Genomic DNA, 17,390 nt, shown 5'->3' with positions numbered 1-17,390 from the left:
AACATAATTTCTGTAGATTGTATCATCATCTTTTAGTCACTCAATAGACAACACTTCATTGCTGCAAAGACCAAATGCTTGTACTCATTGAATTCCCACTTCTAGCTAAGAGATCCATCAAGCAACATTTAGCATTATCTCCAACTTGTATTCCAAAATCATCAGCCATGGATACAATATAATGCTTGGCAAAGCTTTGTTTGCCTGTATGGCTACATGCTAGAAGAAGAGACACAAAGCATGACTCTGATGGCATTTCACTCAAATTCATCTCATAAAACAACTGAAAAGCTTGAGATGAATGGCCACCCTGGGCATGTGCACCCAACATTGCACTCCAAGAAACAGTGTTTTGCTCTGGCATCATTTGAAACAGATGGAACGCTTGTTCAAGATTCCCATTCTGAGAATAAACTGCTAGCATCGCACACCAAGATACTAAGTTCCTCTGGGGAATATCCCAGAAGATTTGCCAGGCCTCCGCAATGCAATCTTGTTGGGCATATGCGGAGAGCATTGCAGTGTGGCACACAGTATCTTTCTCAGGCATAGAAGCAAACAAACCCAGAGCGTCCTCAAGATAACCTTTCTGGGCATAAAGCACAAGCATGACTGTTGATGATACCAAGTCCCACTCGGGCATTCTGGCAAAGATTCCCACGCATCTATCCAAATCACCAACTTGAGAAACTGCCACTAACAATGAAGTCCAGAGAGCCAAACTCTTTTGTAAGAACCTCTCAAAGAGCATCTCAAGCTCACCAAACTCATTGCATAGAGCATATAAAGAAAAGAGTCTTGTGGACAAGCACACATCTAGCTCTGGGATATTCTCGTATAGTTTCTTGGCTCTCCTGAAATCGTAAATATTCCCAATGCCGGCCCAAGATGCTAAGCTGTGACATGGCATGGAATCAAAGATTTCCTGGGCCTCCTCCGCATGGCCTTCTTGTGAGTACACAGCCACCATGTTGTTACACGCCGTTAAATCTCTCTCGGGCATTTTCTGGAAGAGATCAACCGCAGAGACAACATGCCCGGACCGGGCATACCACGTCAGCATGGTGCTAAAGGTGGCGAGATTATACTCTGGAACCTCCCGCACAAACAGCCTGTGGGCATCGGGATGGACGGCCAGGATCGAGTTCCAGGACACGAGATTCCATTCCGGAATGTCTTCGAAGACTCGTATTGCCTCTTTGGTATTCCCAGCGCGGGCATAGGCCGCCAGAAGCGTGTTCCAAGAGACCATATCCCTCGCCGGCATTGAGTTCTCGAAGAAATCCATGGCCTCGTCGCAGTTGTGGAGGATAGATAGCATCGAGTTCCAGCAACAAAGATCCTTTCGCGGCACTTGGCTGAAGATCTCTCGTGACTTCTCGACATGCCCATGATGAACATACGCGGCCAGCATCTCATTCCAAGTTACCGAGTCGAGCAGCGGCATCCCCGCGAAGATCTTCTCGGCAGCGCCCAAGTCCCCGGCTTGCGAGAGAGAACCGATCATCAGGGAGCTCGAGACGAAGTCGTGCTCGAGCATATGATCCTCGAAAAGCCGCTGCGCTTGAGTGATATGCCCCGACTCGGCATAGGCCGCCACCATTGCCGTGAAGGAGAAAACGTTCCCACACGCCATCTCCTCAAACACCATCTCGGCTTCTCTCAGCTTTCCATCTTCCCGGAGCATTGCTAGCACCGAGTTCCACACCACTAAGCTCTTCTCCGGGATCTTCTCGAGGAGCTCCAGTACCTGTTCGAAGCAGCCACTCCGGATAAGAACAGCCACCATGCTCGTCACCGAGGTCCCACTCCACTGCGGCATCATTGTCTCGAAAATCTTCCTCGCGGCTTCCAGTTCTTCGCAGCAGCCGAGGAGAGCGTTCCAGCTGACGACACTGTGGCTCGGCATCTCGCGGAAGATCGCAACAGCGAGCTCGGAGCGTCCGGATCGAGAAGCCCCGCAGAGCAGCGTGTTCCACGAGATCAAATCCCATTCCGGGAGCTCCAACCGGAAGAACTCCCTGGCTTCTTCCATATGATCGTTCTGAGCATAGGCCGACAGCACCGAGTTCCACGAGACAAGATCCCACACTGGCATTTTCCGGAAGAGAGCGCTAGCTTCTTTCACGAGTCTCATCTGTGAATACGCTGCTACTGCAGTGGAGTAAGAAACCATGTCACTGTCCGGCATGATCGAGAAAAGGAGTTCAAGTTCTTCTATAAACCCGGCCTGGGAATAGAGAGCCAGCATCGTGTTCCAGGACCTGTTATTCCGCAGTGGCATCCGGGCGAAGATCTCTTCGGCCATCTCCACCTCTCCATTCCGCGAATACCCCGCGAGCATCGCGTTCCAGGAGAGAATGTCTCGGTCATCGCCCATCCTGTCAAAGATTTCTAGTGCCTCGTCCATGCGATCGCTCTGGACGTAGCTGCCGAGAACTACGTTCCAGACAACGGTGTCATGGCGAGGCATCGCTTCCAGCACCAACTTTGCATCATCGACGTGCCCGTTCTGGGCATAAGCTGTGACGAGCGTCGTCCACGAAACTATGTCCCGTCTCTCCATTCGATCGAAGAGCTCTCTGGCTTCTCCCAGGCGCCTGTTCTTGGTATAAGCAGCGAACATAAGTTCCCAAGAAAAGGTGTTTCTCCGAAGTCCCAAAGTGTCGAAGATCTTGCGAGCCTGGTCTGGGCCACCGCACCTTCCATACATTTGGATGAGCTTGTTTGAGAGGAATGTATCCTTGGTCGCGCCGATGTGAGCGTGCGCAGCCAAAGCCTTTGACAAGCTCTTGGACGACTCGATGAGCTCGAGGTATCTCTTGAACTGCTCATCGTTCTTTGCCTGTGAGTTCTTTCCCGACTTAACTGGAACCATAGATCTATGACTTCGCCATCTTTCCTGAATGAGAAGAACAGCTTTCCCTTGGAAGCCAGCTTTACCTTACTACTGCTCTACTTGTACAACATGCTCAAATCCGCTGCTTTGATTCTTATTCCATTTCTTCCACTCCCAGCAAGTTCCATTGGTATCGGACCCTGATTCAAACGAGCTTATAAGATCCATTCCACGGGAGAGTTTTTTTACCTGGATGTTGTGGTCTGCGACGTCGCCGTGACCAGTTCGCATTGAAAATCGGTTTCTTCGGGACATGCACAAGCTTCATGAGGCAAGCGAGAGGGATGCTGAGACAACAAAGGAAAAGCACAACAAAAAATTGGGAACTTCGTAATATTTCGCGATGACGAACCTTAGAAAGCCAATACCAACACACAGGAGCCAGTACTGAGTAGCAAGTCGGGTTGTCTTGAAGTACTTGCCGAGGAACTCGATGATCACAATCTACAATCAACATTGCTCCTTTGAGTCAATAGCAAACGCTTCACAACAAAAAACCTGGATCACAGAAGTAACGCCTATGACGGTGCAAAACAGATAACTCTGAAAGACTCCCTTGAGCACATTGAGTTTCTGGAGCTTCCTTGCGTTGATCTCGTTAAAAACCTGGCATCCACAAAATCAACATCTCTGAATAGAGGATTTTTAAACTACCTGGCATAACACAAAAGAGTTGAAAATGATCGTGTTTCGTAGTACGTTCTTTTGAGCCGGGCTTCCCTTCAAATGTAAGATCTGATCGCCTCTGAAATACAGCACCAGCAGCACGGCAACCTGATATGCAGCCTGCCGAAAATAGTGTAAGGATTTAACCGAAAAGAAGCTACTTGAGTTCGAGAATGCAACCTGGCCAAAGATGTTTCTCCACATGACATTTGTGACCAACGGCTCGCTTGAAAACATCAAGAATTGAGCAAAACGTGCGGACTTCCAAAGCTTGCTTTGTACCTTAATCCGATAGGAGCTCTTTCCATCATTTCTTCTGTTGGAGGCTCTGTTGCTAGTGCTAAAGCCCCAAGCGTGTCCATTATCAGGTTCACCCATAGCAACTGATTAATAAACAGTGTCAAAAGGTTGTAAGAAAAAAATTGAGTAAATTTTCAAACCTGTACAGTGTTAAGTGGTACATTTTCAGATCTCCCAGCAGCTACCAAATTAGTCGAAAGGGCAGCAAGGTTAACTGTGAGTTGAAACTGTATAAACTTTTGGATATTCTCGTAAACACTACGACCCCAGTGCACCACCTACACATTTATAAAATGTGTAACTTGTAAGATATAAAAAAAAACACAAAGAGCTTACTTTGACAACTGATGCAAAGTTATCATCCAGAATAATAATGTCTGAGCTTTCCTTTGCGACTTCAGTGCCTACAATTCCCATGGATAGCCCAATATGTGCCTAGAACAAACAAATCAGCAACACGAGCATGAAAGGAAGTATCATATTTCTCAAACCTCGCGCAATGCAGGAGCATCGTTTGTGCCATCGCCCGTGACAGCAACGATTTCATTGAGAGACTTTAAGGTTTTGACCAGGAGAAGCTTATCGGATGGAGTTGATCTCGCAAGAACCTGCGTAGGACGTCCGGCACAGTGAACACAATTGGAAGTAAGCATCAGATCTTACATCTATCTTTGGGACAATTTGAAATCTTTCATTGTCGGTAAGGTTTCTGAAAAAACTCCCCTCGCAGACTAATCCACCAGGCATGAGGATGCCACACTCGCTCGCGATGGCCCTGGCCGTCAAAACATTGTCACCAGTAACCATTCGAACCTTGAAGACAACATCAGAACCAAAATGAAAGTTGGTAAAAGGATAGATTAATATACTTTCACTCCTGCGTCTTGACATTTTCGAACAGCTTCTCGCACACCAGGCCGGCAAGGATCCTACAAAAAGGTGATGCATAGAATCCACTTCGTTAGTACATTGGTCTTATGCTGTAAATATTAGTATATGAATGAAAGAATATGAGTCACCTTAATGCCGACTAAGGCGACAAACGTGAGGCCAGCCGTTGGAATTGGCCTCCCATCCATGGAGTTATATGTTTTAATTGCGAATGCGAGACAGCGCAAGCTGGAAGCAGCCATATGAGTTAACGTCCCGTGGATTGAGCTTACCTGTGCAAAAGGTTTTAGAGAGTACACAATCTACGTATGTGCTTACCATCTCGCTAGATAATACCTTCTCTGTTCCTTCTCCATCCAGCCAGTTCTCACAAAGATCCAAAATAATCTCAGCTGCTCCTTTCCAGAGGGCACACAGCGTTCCATTATTTCGCTGCATGGGCTTATGAATCAGATAAACAAGATGACTGTTGATACCTTAATTGCAACTCCTGCCATTTTCTTCGTTGAGTTGAATGGTTCAACAGCTATTATAGAAGATGCAGCTCTAACAGTTGAATAGTCCATGCCAAGCTTTTGTTAAGAAAACACAAACACACATATCACCATATCAGATAAATCGTTTGTACTCATTGTCTATACCTGTAATCCCCAAGAAAGAAGAGCTTTTTCTGTGGGACTTCCGGCAACCTCAGGAACTCCATTTCTCTGTCCCCGATGTCAGCAACTCCAGTTGACTAAAAAAATGTCAGGAAAACTTACGTCCAGTGTATAGTAAACACTTCCAGCAGAATTGTGTGCAACCCCGTCAAAGATCACGCTTGTGACTGCATCTGGAAGGCCTCTTATCTCGTGGAAGCTTCTTGTTTGCCCGGCAACCCAGGACTCGATTACAGTCATCTAGAATCGGTATCATATGACTTAGTGGAAAAAACCAGGTATAAAAAATACCTGGTTCATCGTAAGCGTGCCTGTCTTGTCACTACAGATAGTGGTCGCGGATCCCATTGTCTCGCAAGCAGCCAAATGGCGTACTAGCGATTTATGGGTCATCAACTTGCGCATAGAGTAAGCAAGACTAGACATCCACCACATAGAAAATCAAAACAAGGATAGCGATGAAAGGCACTCACCTCAGAGTAACGGCAAGTGGAAGGCCTTCTGGAACAGCAACGACTAGAATAGTTACCTATCACAACCAAAACAATTAAAACCATGCAAAGTTGATAGGTGTCGATTGATAAAACAGCAAGAAAGTGGTCATGGAAATCGAGGAGTGTGTAAACAACCACTTACAGCAACCGAGAGGATGTTGACATTTCTTTTGAAAACCGCTACAGCTTTCTTATCTTTCTTGTAGTCTTCAACGAAGTACCTGTCATTGCTTGAAACGTTCAGAAAGAATGACACTGAGTAATAGTTGCGAACCTTATGAACAGCATGGAGAAACAAATGATTGCTACCGCCAAACCAATCGCTCCAATAACAGTCGCTGCTCCAGCAAGCCTCATCTATACGAGAGTTTTTCAAATACAAGTGCCTATTGACGTCGAAAATCACTCACTTGTAAAGGCGTTTCTTCGTCACTGATATCGTCCGTAAGTGCTGCCATTGCTCGACCCCATTCAGTGTTTATTCCAACGCTAGTGATCTACATTGCAATATATATATATAAGGAGAGCTGATCAAGAATGCTTTACCAGTATAGTGCCGTATCCATCCACAACTTTACATCCAGACATAAAAAATGGATGATCAAGTCCTTTGGGCATCTACAAAAGGTAGCAAATTGCTTTGACTGGATTCAAAGCAAATCAAATGACACTTACAGGGTCGCTTTCGCCTGTCAAGCTCGACTCGTCCACCACCAGCGAATACCCATCAACCAGAACGCCGTCAGCAGGTATTTGATCACCAGTTTTGAGCGGTACAACATCGCCCACTACAAGCTCAAAAATGGAGACTCCAATCCTTCGTCCTCCTCTCAAGACCTGCGTAAAAGCCCTAAGTAAGACAACAAATTGGATCACCTCACCTCGACGTGTATTTTCCGTTTTTCGGCATTTAAGCGCTGGAACTGTAACGATTGCTTGTAATCACTGCAAGCTGGTAGGAGCATAATGTAAGACGACATAGTATCAACTTAACACTTGTACCGGTAACGCAGACGACAAGAATCACAGTAAAAGCGATGCTTGCACCATCGTACCAAGATGCCTACACAGCGTAACAAAAGCCGCGAATGGAAACTAGTTGCTAAACTTTGAACAAACTTTACCTTTGTAGCCAAGGCAAGAGCCAGCGAGACGACTGCACAAACACCTAGAATAACGAGTGTCAAATCTTGGCATGCCTCCCATAGAAAAGCCTGCAAAACAAAACATTGATCTCCTGCGCATTCAGATAAGATCAACAAGCAATACCAGGAAGCCTTTTGGCGACTGCTGAGGATAAGTGTTGCTCCCATACAACAGTCGCCTTCTTTCGATCTTTGGAACCTCGTCTTCGATCCCATTCTTTGTGCTGGTCGAAAGAGCTTTCGCCAATCCATCAACCTGGGGAGTAAAATGAGAATCAAGCTGAGTTGACTATCTGTCTTACTCCTCCCAGCTGCTCTAGCAGCTCTAAGTTGTGATCAGCAACAAGCGTGACTAACTCTTTCCTGTCGATTCCAGCTAACTTGCCTGCTTCTTTAAAACGAAATATAGCCTGAGCATGTTCATGTGACGAGAGCACATTGCCAAGGTCAAAATGATGACAGGCTTACTCTGATGGCATTCGTTCCAAGCCTGAATTTTCTGGATGGAGAGTTCGGCGAGCTTTGAGAGGTCATCTGGACACACTGCTCTGAATTGCATTTGAAGCGCTGGATGGCGTTTATCACCAGCGTTGCTTGCTGTCCCGAGAAGAAAAGAAAAACGTGAAGAAAGCTCCTGCCAACTGGAGGAATTGAGCTTACCCTCCATCGCTCCAGATAAGAAGTTCCTTCCTCTTCTTCCCCAAGCCGGCGCCACGGCGATGACAGAGGCGAGCATCTGGGAGTGCATCCGTCGAAGCTCATGATCCAGATTTGGAAAGGAGAGAAAGAAGAAGAACAAAACGAAAGAAATGTGATGGAAGATCTTGTCCTCTAGGAAGAACCAAATTTTACCGGGAGAAGACAAAGAGCAAACTAATTTCTACTTGAGACGAAGAGACTGCCAGGGCAAACTTTTATAAGAAAATTTGCCCAAGAAAATGAGTTAAGATTAAAAACTTTAATTTGAATTCTAAAATGAAAAATGTGAACTTTAATGCCATGTTGTCATATTACATTGTCAAGTTTTGTCTAGATCTCTAAATGTAATTATTGATTTCCATGTTTGAATTAAAGTAAAAAGTCAACCATTTATAAAGAAATTTTCTATATAGTAATATTTTTTGTGAGTTCAAAACTATAAAGTAAAATAACATATCTCGATATTCAGATGTTTCATGAATTAAAAAGAATTTTTAATATTTGTAGAAAAATTCAACTGAATTAAAATTAATAAATAAATAAAAGTATTTTACCTTCATAACTCTACATGCATTTTCATATTTTTTTAACATATCAATAAAAAAATTATTATTAAAATAAAATCATTTAATGTACTTTGATTTTTACAAATATATTAAAAATATTTCTAAAAACAGGTCCTTAGAAATTTATGAAATAAATTATTTACCAGCCTTTCTAATTTAAATTATATAAAAAATTAGATTAAATTTAGTTTATGAGAAGTTTAATATATTTCCTTTTCCTTTTGCCATGAAAATCCCTTTTTTTTATTAAAAATTACCTTTTTAGCTTGAAAAGAGAGAAATGAAGTGTATTATATGTACCAATAATATATAATTAATACTTTTAAAATAACTTATTTCAGCATTTTTTACTTAGATATTTAGAATTTTTTTTTTGAGATTTCAATATATTTTTAAATAGATTATAACATTATACCATATTATAAAGAAGCATCAAGTTTTATATAATGAAATTCTATATATAGATTTGTTTATGTGATAAACCGGGATTTCAAATATTGGATGGAGTGTCAAAGTATACAAAACATCTAGTAAGTAAGAATTATGTTTTGTGCTTGAAATTGGGATTGATCAATGGAGATTGATATGGTCAGTTCACAATTGACATTTATATAAAATGTCCAAAAAAAATTCCATATCGTTGGATGAAAACAACGTTGGTAGCATAATATCGTGATAATTGAAGCAGGGTATAACCAAATATATTACTTAAGACAATCTGGCAGTGGTGTGTCTGTGAGAGCAAACAGCATCTTGAGGCCAGTCTGCAGATCATGTGGAGGATAGCAGTATGTACCAAAGGGAGAAGCTCCACACTCCATCAGCACACTGCAAGTCACTGGCTCGTCGAACAGGCACGCTACACCAAGAGCAGTGTTCACGGGATCCACTTTGGTGTCGATCACGCTCCGCTCTTGGCACACACGAGCCACTAGGCGGACAATCTCCGGAGGCTGGTCGTCCACAACAAGGCCCAAGGCACAATTCCCCTGGCCATCTTGCAGTGTCGGATCTGCTCCAGCTTTCACCAGGAGCTGCAGCCTCTCCATACAGTTCCTTCCAGATAGCGCATTGTTGAGGGGTAGTATACCTTCATACGCCTTGTTCGGAGATAAGCCGAGACGTAAAAGCATCTCGAGCAGCTCCGGATTCTCTGTTTCGCACAGCTCCTTGGGTGCCAAACTGTTGAGATGGGTCTGGGAATTGCCGTTATCATCCAAGGCATCCACTACAGCTTCCATGCCATTCACCACCGCGTAGAGGTAAGCCCACACTCCACTTCTCGCTGGAAAAAGAGAAAAACATTACTACCATGTATGTCTTTGAACAACTTTGGGAAGAATACCTCTGCCCGTGGCGTTGGCACCATTGTCCACCAGAAACTTGACCAAGTCGAGATCAGGAGCCTGGGACTGCAAAGCAGCCAGCAGCGGAGTGTTGCCATGAACAGGGTCGACAAAGTCAAGACTATCCAGCAGAACCACAATCTCATACGCGACTTGCGTTCTCCCCTCACTGATACTTTCCACCAGCCGAGTTCGTAGCTCATCCGTTCGAGCTACCAGCAGCGCTGGATCATGCAAAGGGTCCGCCCAGAGACTACCGAGGAAGTGCGCAGGATAGAACCTCATGCCACTCAACCGCGGAGAGTAAGCCGTCATGTCTAAGAACCTGGGACCTTCAAGCCTGTCCATCTTTACTGCCCCCTGTTCATGATCCAAGTATGCCACCAGAACAACCGAGCCCGGTACCACAAACCCGAACGTAGCAGCTTTCGTGAGCTCGGCTTGCCAGGCAACTGCACGCTCGGCATCCTCTTCCGACTCGTAGAACTGGATGAGGACGAGAATGTCCACACCCTCAAGAGCCATCTTGCCGGAGCTCATGGCCGACTCACTGCTCGTATCAAAGCTGCGTTTCTCGGAGATGGCGATCTCAGGGCCTAGCAGCTGTCCGTCACTACACCGGAACCAAGTAAAGGAGCTTGACACGCAGTAGTCGCACGAACAGCACCGGCTGCGCCTGGAATACGCGAGTAGCTCACTGACGAGCTGGGAAAACGAAAACATACACGGCCTGCGGATCACAAGCCTGCCATCCACCATCTTGAAGATCAGCTCGCACCTGCGCGTCATCTCGTGCAGCGGGATCTTCACATCGGGCGGAAGCGCAATCTCGACGATATTGGATGGCTGCTTCCCCATTTCGTTGTGCGATCCAGCAGGAAGCTCGACTTGCTGCCCCCAGAAGCTGTGGGTGCTGCCCTCTCCACAATCCAAGCGAAATTCCTGGCTAGCCATGGCGTGACATGAGATTTCGCGAACAGTACACTCAATCGCTCACCTGAGACGGGCCTTCCGCGGCCGCCCTGCGCGGCCTCTGCCTTTTGATAGACGCCATAAACCCTAATCCTTCATCTCCCGCCATAACTTTAAATAGAAGTCAATGAAAACTCAGTCACTGAAAAGTCAAAGTAAACGAAAGTCAATATATAAGCCAATGTAAGTGTAGCTACATCATAGTTGCTGCTCCAGGTAGTCCTCTTTGCCGCTAGCTTTGGGACTGGTAAGATAGCTCGAGATGTTGGAGTAAACTCCAGAGACCCATCCTTGCGCCGCCGCTGGAATCCACGAAGGAGAGCTTGGCTGCTGGGAGCTTCGCAACTTCTCCTCCTCGATGGCCTTGAGCAAGCTCGCTTCCAATCGATAGGCCAGGTACTTCATCGTGGCTGGAGTTCCCTGCTGGACGATCTCCAGCGGCGGATCCACGAGTGGGTTCTCGTCCAGCTCCAGTGTTTTGATGTTGGTCAGCCTGCCGAAGGAGAGCGGGAGCTCGCGGATCTGGTTGTAGCGGAGGTCGAGGTGTGTGAGCGAGACCAAGTCGGCCATGGATTCTGGAAGAGCGGTGAGATCGCTGAAGTTACTGCTGGCGTCGAGAGTTTCCAGGCGGGTTAAGTTGCCGATGGCTCTTGGGAGTGATCTGAGCTTGTTGAAGTGAAGGTCGAGGTGTTTGAGAGTTTGTGCCTCGCACAGCGTCGGTGGAAGGTACGTGAGAGAGTTGAGTTGGAGAGAGAGTCGCTCCAAGGAGTCCATGCCTCGTCCAAACCTCGATGGAAGATACTCGAGCTTGTTAAAGTCGGCATTGAGCTCGATCAGCGCACTGGCAGAACGGAAACTCGCCAACTTAGTCATTCGATCTAAAACACAAGAAAAAAGCTTACCTGCATCCAGAAATGCTCTCTGGAAGCTGCTTTAGCTGGTTCCTGGAGCAGTTCAAGTACTTGAGGTTCTTCATCAAGCCAATAGAGTCTGGAAGAATTCGAAGACGGTTGGACTGCACCTGGAGCCTTTCGAGATTCGCCAGGCCAGCAATAGCATCTGGAAGTACCTGAAAAAAACAAAACAACTTAAGCTAGAACCAAGGCAAAAAAATAGCTGAAACTTCTACCTCGACCTGGTTCGTGGATAAGTTGAGATCCACCAGCGAAGAAATCCTCCCAATGGATTCCGGGACCAACTGGAGGGACTGGTTGCAAAGATTTAGCTCGGACAATTTTTTCTCCGCGGCCTCGTCTAGCAGCCGGCTTGCCGCAAGATTCTGCCCTTGCCCCTCTTCCTTCACTGGAACCGAAGAATTCTTCTCGAGAAGAGCCTCGGCATCCTTGAGCAAATTCCCGTACAAGCGATGGAGCTCATCAAGCTGGAGAATCGCCCTCAACGGCAATCTCTCTCGCTCCGCGGCGTCCCGCGCGGCCTTCTCCTCCTCAGCCTGATCGATCGAAACAAAGAATTTTGCCCTTGTCCCTGGAGGAAATACAATACCTTAGCCTCAAGATCTTCCAAGGCGATCGACTCCAAAGCTTGCGCGAGCGACGCATTCGACGCGGCGAGCGCCTGGCGCGCATCCTCCACCTCCTGGGGATCGGGCCGCGGCCCCAGCGCCCGGATTTTCTCGCGAATTTCCGCCACGTTGAGCAGCGCCATCGCCTCGGGCGTCTTGTACGTCTCGCTTACAACCTCTTCCAATTCCATTTACCAAAAACCCTAGAAAACGAGCAAAAAATTTCTAGGGCTGGATGGAGCACTAGAACAAGGCGAGAGAGCAATCGCTTGGCAGCATTTTCATTCTCTGAATCCATGGGATTTCTTTGCTCCATCGCTATGGTATTCCCCGGTGATCTCGATCAAACCACATGGCTGTAAGGTTCTTCCCAAACCAAAGAAGAATTTCGCCATTGCAAGACCTTCCATCAACAAGGTATTCTTCTCTCTTTCTATCTCATTCTGTTGCTCTTTCTCTTTTCTCACCTTGGATGCATTGTGAAGGAGCCATGAAGCCAAAGACAAAGACTACCAAGTCCTCAGGATCTACACGAAAATGCGTGACAAGGGCGAGAAGCCGAGCATTTCAATCGTTCTCGCAGCACTCAAGGCATGCAGCAAAACCAGAAACTTGCGAGCTGGCCGGATCATCCACGCCGATCAGTCAAAGAACAGTGATGAAGAGCTGGAGGTTTTCGTGGCAAACTCGCTCGTAGACATGTACGCCAAGTGTGGGAGCATGCTGGAAGCACAGAGAGTCTTCGATCGAATGCCGCGACGTGATGTGATCTCCTGGACTTCTCTCATGTCGGGATACGTGCAAACTGGAAATGGAGAGCTCGCTTTGGAGCTCTTCGCGTTCCTGCAAGAAGAACAAGGCCTCACTCCCAACGCTCGGACTTTCGTGGCGGCTTTGAGAGCCTGTGCCGATACTGCTGCGAAAGAAAACTCCATGGAACTTAGCGGGAAACTTGTGAAGCCGGTGTCCTTGGAGAAAGGGATGTTTCTACACTCTCGGGTTGGTCAGAAGGACCTCGGCTCGGACGTTTTCGTTGCGAGTAGCCTGGTGGAGATGTACTCCAAGTGTGGAAGCTTGGAGGACTCTTACAGGGCCTTTCGGAGTGTTGAGAAGCGGGACGTGGTTTTGTGGAACTCCATGATCATGGGAGCTTCTCAGGGTGGCGATGGCGAGCTTGCACTGGAGCTCTTCGGCGAGATGCGAAAGGACGGTTTGGTTCCAAACTCGAAAACTTTTCAATCGGTGCTAAAGGCTTGTGCTGCTCTTGCAGGGAGAAGAAAATGCTTGGAAGAATGCAAGCACGTAGCTGATCTTATCTTCAAGTCTCCACACAAGTCGGACACTGCCGTGTTGAACGCTCTGGTGGACACTTACGTGAAGTGTGGAAGCTTGGCCAGCGCACGCAAGGTGTTTGAGAAAATCCCGAATCGCGACGTTGTTTCATGGACTACGCTCATATCCGGATACGCTCAAAACGGTGAAGCTGGCTTGGCGCTAGAGCTCTACGAACGAATGAAGGCCGAGAAGCTAAGACCAAACGCGAGAACGATGATTGCTGCTGCGAAGGCTTGCACTCAACTTGCAAGAGAAAACGAGAAGGAACTTGGCTTGGAAAAAGGTCGGGCGATCCACTCGGAGGCAGTAACGGGTGGATTCGAGTCGGATATCTTCGTTGCAAACGCGCTGATCGACATGTATGGAGAGTGTGGGAGCTTGCCGGAAGCTCGACAGGTTTTCGATAGAATGCCACAGCGTGATATCGTTTCGTGGAACATCATGATTCTGAAGTATGCTTCGAGCAGTGATCCGGGACATGCTTTGGAGCTCTTTGACAGGCTCAAACAACGAGAAGAAAAACAAGAACAAGGCTTGAAAGCAAATTCTCGAACTTACGTTGCGGCACTCAAGGCTTGCGCTGAGCTTTCTTGTGGAAGCCACCAAAGAGAAGGAGACGAAGGAGTGGATTTACAAAACAGGAACAGGTGTCTAGAAAAGGCCCGAGAAATTCAATCGCAAGCCGAGAAGGATGATTTTTCTTGCGATGCTTTTATCGGCAGCTCGCTCGTGGATATATTTGCAAAGTGTGGGAGGCCGGAAGAAGCTCGCCAGGTCCTCGAAAGAATGAAGAACAGGGATGTGATCTCATGGAGTGCTCTGATTCTGGGATATGTTCACAGTGGAGAAACAAATCTAGCGTTGGAATGTTTCGCTCGGATGCAAGAAGAAGATGCTTTGAAACCCGACGCTCGAGCTTACGTTGCAGGGATAAAGGCCTGCTGTGCTGGTTTTCGAGCTAAACCGGAGGAGCAGGCAAAGTTTGTGAGCGCTGGAACGGCGATACACTCTCGGCTTGGGGACTATGAATCGCAAACTTTGGTGGCAAACGCTCTAGTGGATATGTACGCTAACTTTGGAAGGATGGACGACGCGAAGAGGGTGTTTGACAGGATGAAGCAGCGAGATCTCATCTCGTGGACGGCATTGATTCTGGGATACGCGAAGAGTGGGAAGAGCGAGCTTGCATTGGAGCTCTTTGAGCGCATGCAAAGCGAAGAAAGACTGGAACCGGATGCTAGAACTTTTGTTGCTGCTCTCAAGGCTTGCTCCGAGGCTGTGAGTGGAAGTGGAGAGAAAATGGCCGAGAAGGAGAAGATTGATGCTTCTTTGAGAGCTTGGTGCTTGGACAAAGGTGCTGCTCTCCACGCTCAAGTTCTGCAAGGCGGGCACGAGGACGATCTCTTTGTTGCAAATGGTCTGCTCGAGATGTACGTGAAGTGTGGGAGTGTGGGAGACGCTCTCAAAGTTTTCAACAGGATGAAGCAACCCGACTTGGCAGCTTGGAACTTGGTGATAACAGGTTATGCTCAGAGTCGTGACGAAGCAAGCTTCGCTCTCGAGCTTTTCTCCAGAATGAAAGAGCAACGATCGCTACTGCCGGATGCTAGAACTTACGCCGCGGTGGTGAAGGCTTGCACCACTCTCGCGGCACTGGAAACCGGGAGAGAAATCCATGCTGAAAGTCGCAAGGCGGGACTCGAGAGTGACGAGCTTGTCGCGAGTTCTCTGGTGGATTTCTATGCGAAGTGTGGGAGCATGGCCGAGAGCGAGCAAGTCTTCGAAGCCATGTCTCGAAAGAACTTGGTGGCGTGGAACGCTCTCATCGCAGGCTATGGCTACCACGGCGACACCGGGAAAGTTTTCTCCCAGTTCGAGAGGATGCAAGCTTCTAGTTCCCTGCAACCAGATGGAGTGACGCTTCTCTGCGTGCTCAACGCATGCAACCACGCGGGGCTCGTCGACAAAGGGAAGGAGATATTTGAGAAGATGCGCTCCTCGTCTAGCAGCTTTGGAGTGGCTCCCGGACTTGGGCACTACACTTGCATGGTCGATCTTCTCGGGAGGAAGAACCATCTCCGGGAAGCGCTGGCTTTGGTGGAAGCGATGCCTATTAGAGCGGACAGGGTGATATGGATGACTGTGCTAGCGGCCGCTCGGAAGTGGAAGGATGTGGAAGTGGCCAGGATCGCGTTTGAGGCAGTGGTGGAGCTAGACAGCGAGGATTCGGCAGCTTACTCGCTCATGGCAAACACGTATGCCGCGGCTGGAATGTGGAAAGAAAGCCACGAAATACGAAGAAGAATTAAGACGATGGATCATCACTCGAGAGTTCCATCTAGTTGACCATAGAAAGAATCATCAAAACGAGGATCAGAAAACCATCCATCCATACAAACACAAATCTATACTAATGCGAAACATTATACTAGTTTATTTCATGACCATATCATTGCAACTAAACCCACTGCTGCTGCTGTGATCACCACTCCAATTAATATGGTGATTGATGTGAATGAGCTATCATATGTGTTCTCTTGGGTTTCATCTGGGTGATCGATGAAACCGAGCTCAGATAATTTCTTATGAGACCACGCGTAATCACGGAAAAATGTGTCTTTATCCTGCTCTCGAAATTATTATAATCATCTCCACAAACCTTGTGATCGATTACCTTGGCATAAGTTTCAACATATTGACGAAATACTTTGTCTTCCATCAAACACGTATCTGTTGGTAGCTTTAAAAGTCCAGTTTTTTCTCCTTCAATCAGCTCACTGTTCACATGGAATAGAAGAAAAAAAAATGGTAAAAAAAAAGACTTGAACAGGAAGAAAGACTTATACATGAAATAAGAATTGTCAAAGATCAGAGGATTTGATGTCCATGGTCCATCAAATCCTGATCTGTCCTTGTGAGCTCTTCCCTGCCAAAAATGTCTTTAAAAAAAACTTTATAAATCCCAAAGGTCTCACCAGTGTATGACCACCAGATAATGCAACTATATCTTTGTCATTTAAGCCCATCCTACCAAAAACATCTCTCAAGTGATTTGCACCTAAATTGCAAATTTAGAGATCATAAAGGAAAATTATCATATCAGTAAGAAAAGTATATAGAAATTATCAATGACCTTGAGAAGCATCTGGTAAACGTCCTTCAGGGGGTATTACTGAAGAATCCTGTAAGAAAAAAAAGAAAATGCATGGTGTTCAAAGATTAATGTTTTACCATACTTTCCTTCCTGAAACAAAACTGATTGTTGGTCCTCCAGTGACTTCCACTGCTGTAACTCCTGCTAGCTAATTATCCAAACAACATATATGTGAGCCAGATACATTATTTGTCTTTTTATTTCAAAATGCAAACCTGGTAAAGATCTGCATAGCTTATTTTGGGGCACTTCTCTTTGATTTCCTCTAGAAAAAATAAATCATGATTACTGCAGAATTCAGCCAAAAGTAAACTCTACTCACCACAAAGATCAATAGCAGCCTTAATGCCCCTATTTGCAATATGATTATATTCACCCTCTAGTCGAATTGATCCATTTGGACCTCCTGTTTTTGTTTCCCGATCATAGGTTCCTGCATCGTGCCACCTTAAAGAAAAAAATGTTTCAAGATCATACAAATAAACCAACCTCCATATATTCACTTACGCTAGCCTTAGCATGATCGGAGCACATTGCTTCTCAACAATCATTCCACGGAGCTCTTGCCTGGCCTTCTCGATTTCCATGACATATTCATGATCAACAAGGGGAACTTCAGCAGCCATGGTGTTTTGGAATCCCGCCCCCAAAGTTTTATACCAGAGAGGATCACTTCCTTACCTTGGAAACCACCCAAAGATATCCCAAGTGTTTAAACCAAGTTTCCAAAGAGCCCTAAATT

At 46.4% G+C, this 17,390-nt stretch overlaps 6 protein-coding genes across 6 annotated transcripts; 1 reads left to right on the top strand and 5 right to left on the bottom strand.

The window, feature by feature from the left end:
- Window positions 1–55: 55 nt before the first annotated feature.
- Window positions 56–2,878, bottom strand: LOC112351242 (pentatricopeptide repeat-containing protein At2g35030, mitochondrial-like). The gene has a single exon (XM_024688738.1). It carries the CDS (start codon window positions 2,876–2,878, stop codon window positions 56–58), a length of 2,823 nt encoding a protein of 940 aa, XP_024544506.1.
- Window positions 2,879–2,932: 54 nt separating this feature from the next.
- On the bottom strand, window positions 2,933–7,920 carry LOC9651202 (calcium-transporting ATPase 5, plasma membrane-type). The gene is made up of 31 exons (XM_024688821.1): window positions 7,715–7,920; window positions 7,523–7,651; window positions 7,357–7,464; window positions 7,179–7,310; window positions 7,034–7,123; window positions 6,912–6,972; window positions 6,791–6,861; window positions 6,585–6,746; window positions 6,456–6,527; window positions 6,320–6,406; window positions 6,184–6,266; window positions 6,052–6,130; window positions 5,889–5,944; window positions 5,707–5,833; window positions 5,518–5,655; window positions 5,398–5,463; window positions 5,233–5,328; window positions 5,075–5,188; window positions 4,885–5,028; window positions 4,735–4,794; window positions 4,529–4,678; window positions 4,357–4,473; window positions 4,202–4,300; window positions 4,006–4,143; window positions 3,848–3,948; window positions 3,746–3,791; window positions 3,554–3,685; window positions 3,398–3,505; window positions 3,252–3,343; window positions 3,089–3,186; window positions 2,933–3,039 (listed from the first exon to the last, which is right to left on the bottom strand). Exons 1-31 carry the CDS (start codon window positions 7,814–7,816, stop codon window positions 2,948–2,950), a joined length of 3,150 nt encoding a protein of 1,049 aa, XP_024544589.1. The 5' UTR covers window positions 7,817–7,920; the 3' UTR covers window positions 2,933–2,947.
- A 1,075-nt stretch (window positions 7,921–8,995) lies between these two features.
- On the bottom strand, window positions 8,996–10,619 carry LOC9651201. The gene is made up of 2 exons (XM_002983578.2): window positions 9,665–10,619; window positions 8,996–9,604 (listed from the first exon to the last, which is right to left on the bottom strand). The coding sequence occupies exons 1-2, from the start codon at window positions 10,617–10,619 to the stop codon at window positions 9,024–9,026; spliced, it is 1,536 nt and encodes a 511-aa protein (XP_002983624.1). The 3' UTR covers window positions 8,996–9,023.
- Window positions 10,620–10,780: 161 nt separating this feature from the next.
- On the bottom strand, window positions 10,781–12,376 carry LOC9651200 (plant intracellular Ras-group-related LRR protein 1). The gene is made up of 4 exons (XM_024688726.1): window positions 12,141–12,376; window positions 11,767–12,087; window positions 11,540–11,706; window positions 10,781–11,478 (listed from the first exon to the last, which is right to left on the bottom strand). The coding sequence occupies exons 1-4, from the start codon at window positions 12,348–12,350 to the stop codon at window positions 10,836–10,838; spliced, it is 1,341 nt and encodes a 446-aa protein (XP_024544494.1). The 5' UTR covers window positions 12,351–12,376; the 3' UTR covers window positions 10,781–10,835.
- Window positions 12,377–12,485: 109 nt separating this feature from the next.
- Window positions 12,486–15,941, top strand: LOC112351234 (pentatricopeptide repeat-containing protein At4g39530-like). Its single transcript, XM_024688725.1, has 2 exons — window positions 12,486–12,576; window positions 12,645–15,941. Exons 1-2 carry the CDS (start codon window positions 12,512–12,514, stop codon window positions 15,838–15,840), a joined length of 3,261 nt encoding a protein of 1,086 aa, XP_024544493.1. The 5' UTR covers window positions 12,486–12,511; the 3' UTR covers window positions 15,841–15,941.
- Window positions 15,918–17,274, bottom strand: LOC9643979 (L-ascorbate peroxidase 3). Its single transcript, XM_002983576.2, has 9 exons — window positions 17,156–17,274; window positions 16,971–17,095; window positions 16,864–16,913; window positions 16,731–16,796; window positions 16,628–16,676; window positions 16,470–16,552; window positions 16,341–16,420; window positions 16,169–16,271; window positions 15,918–16,118 (listed from the first exon to the last, which is right to left on the bottom strand). Exons 1-9 carry the CDS (start codon window positions 17,272–17,274, stop codon window positions 15,933–15,935), a joined length of 861 nt encoding a protein of 286 aa, XP_002983622.1. The 3' UTR covers window positions 15,918–15,932.
- Window positions 17,275–17,390: the final 116 nt, after the last annotated feature.

Source organism: Selaginella moellendorffii, unplaced genomic scaffold, assembly GCF_000143415.4.
Source record: "Selaginella moellendorffii unplaced genomic scaffold, v1.0 SELMOscaffold_59, whole genome shotgun sequence".
NCBI lineage: Eukaryota > Viridiplantae > Streptophyta > Lycopodiopsida > Selaginellales > Selaginellaceae > Selaginella > Selaginella moellendorffii.
Note: the sequence above shows the minus strand (reverse complement) of the source record. Positions and strands in the feature narration are given on the sequence as shown.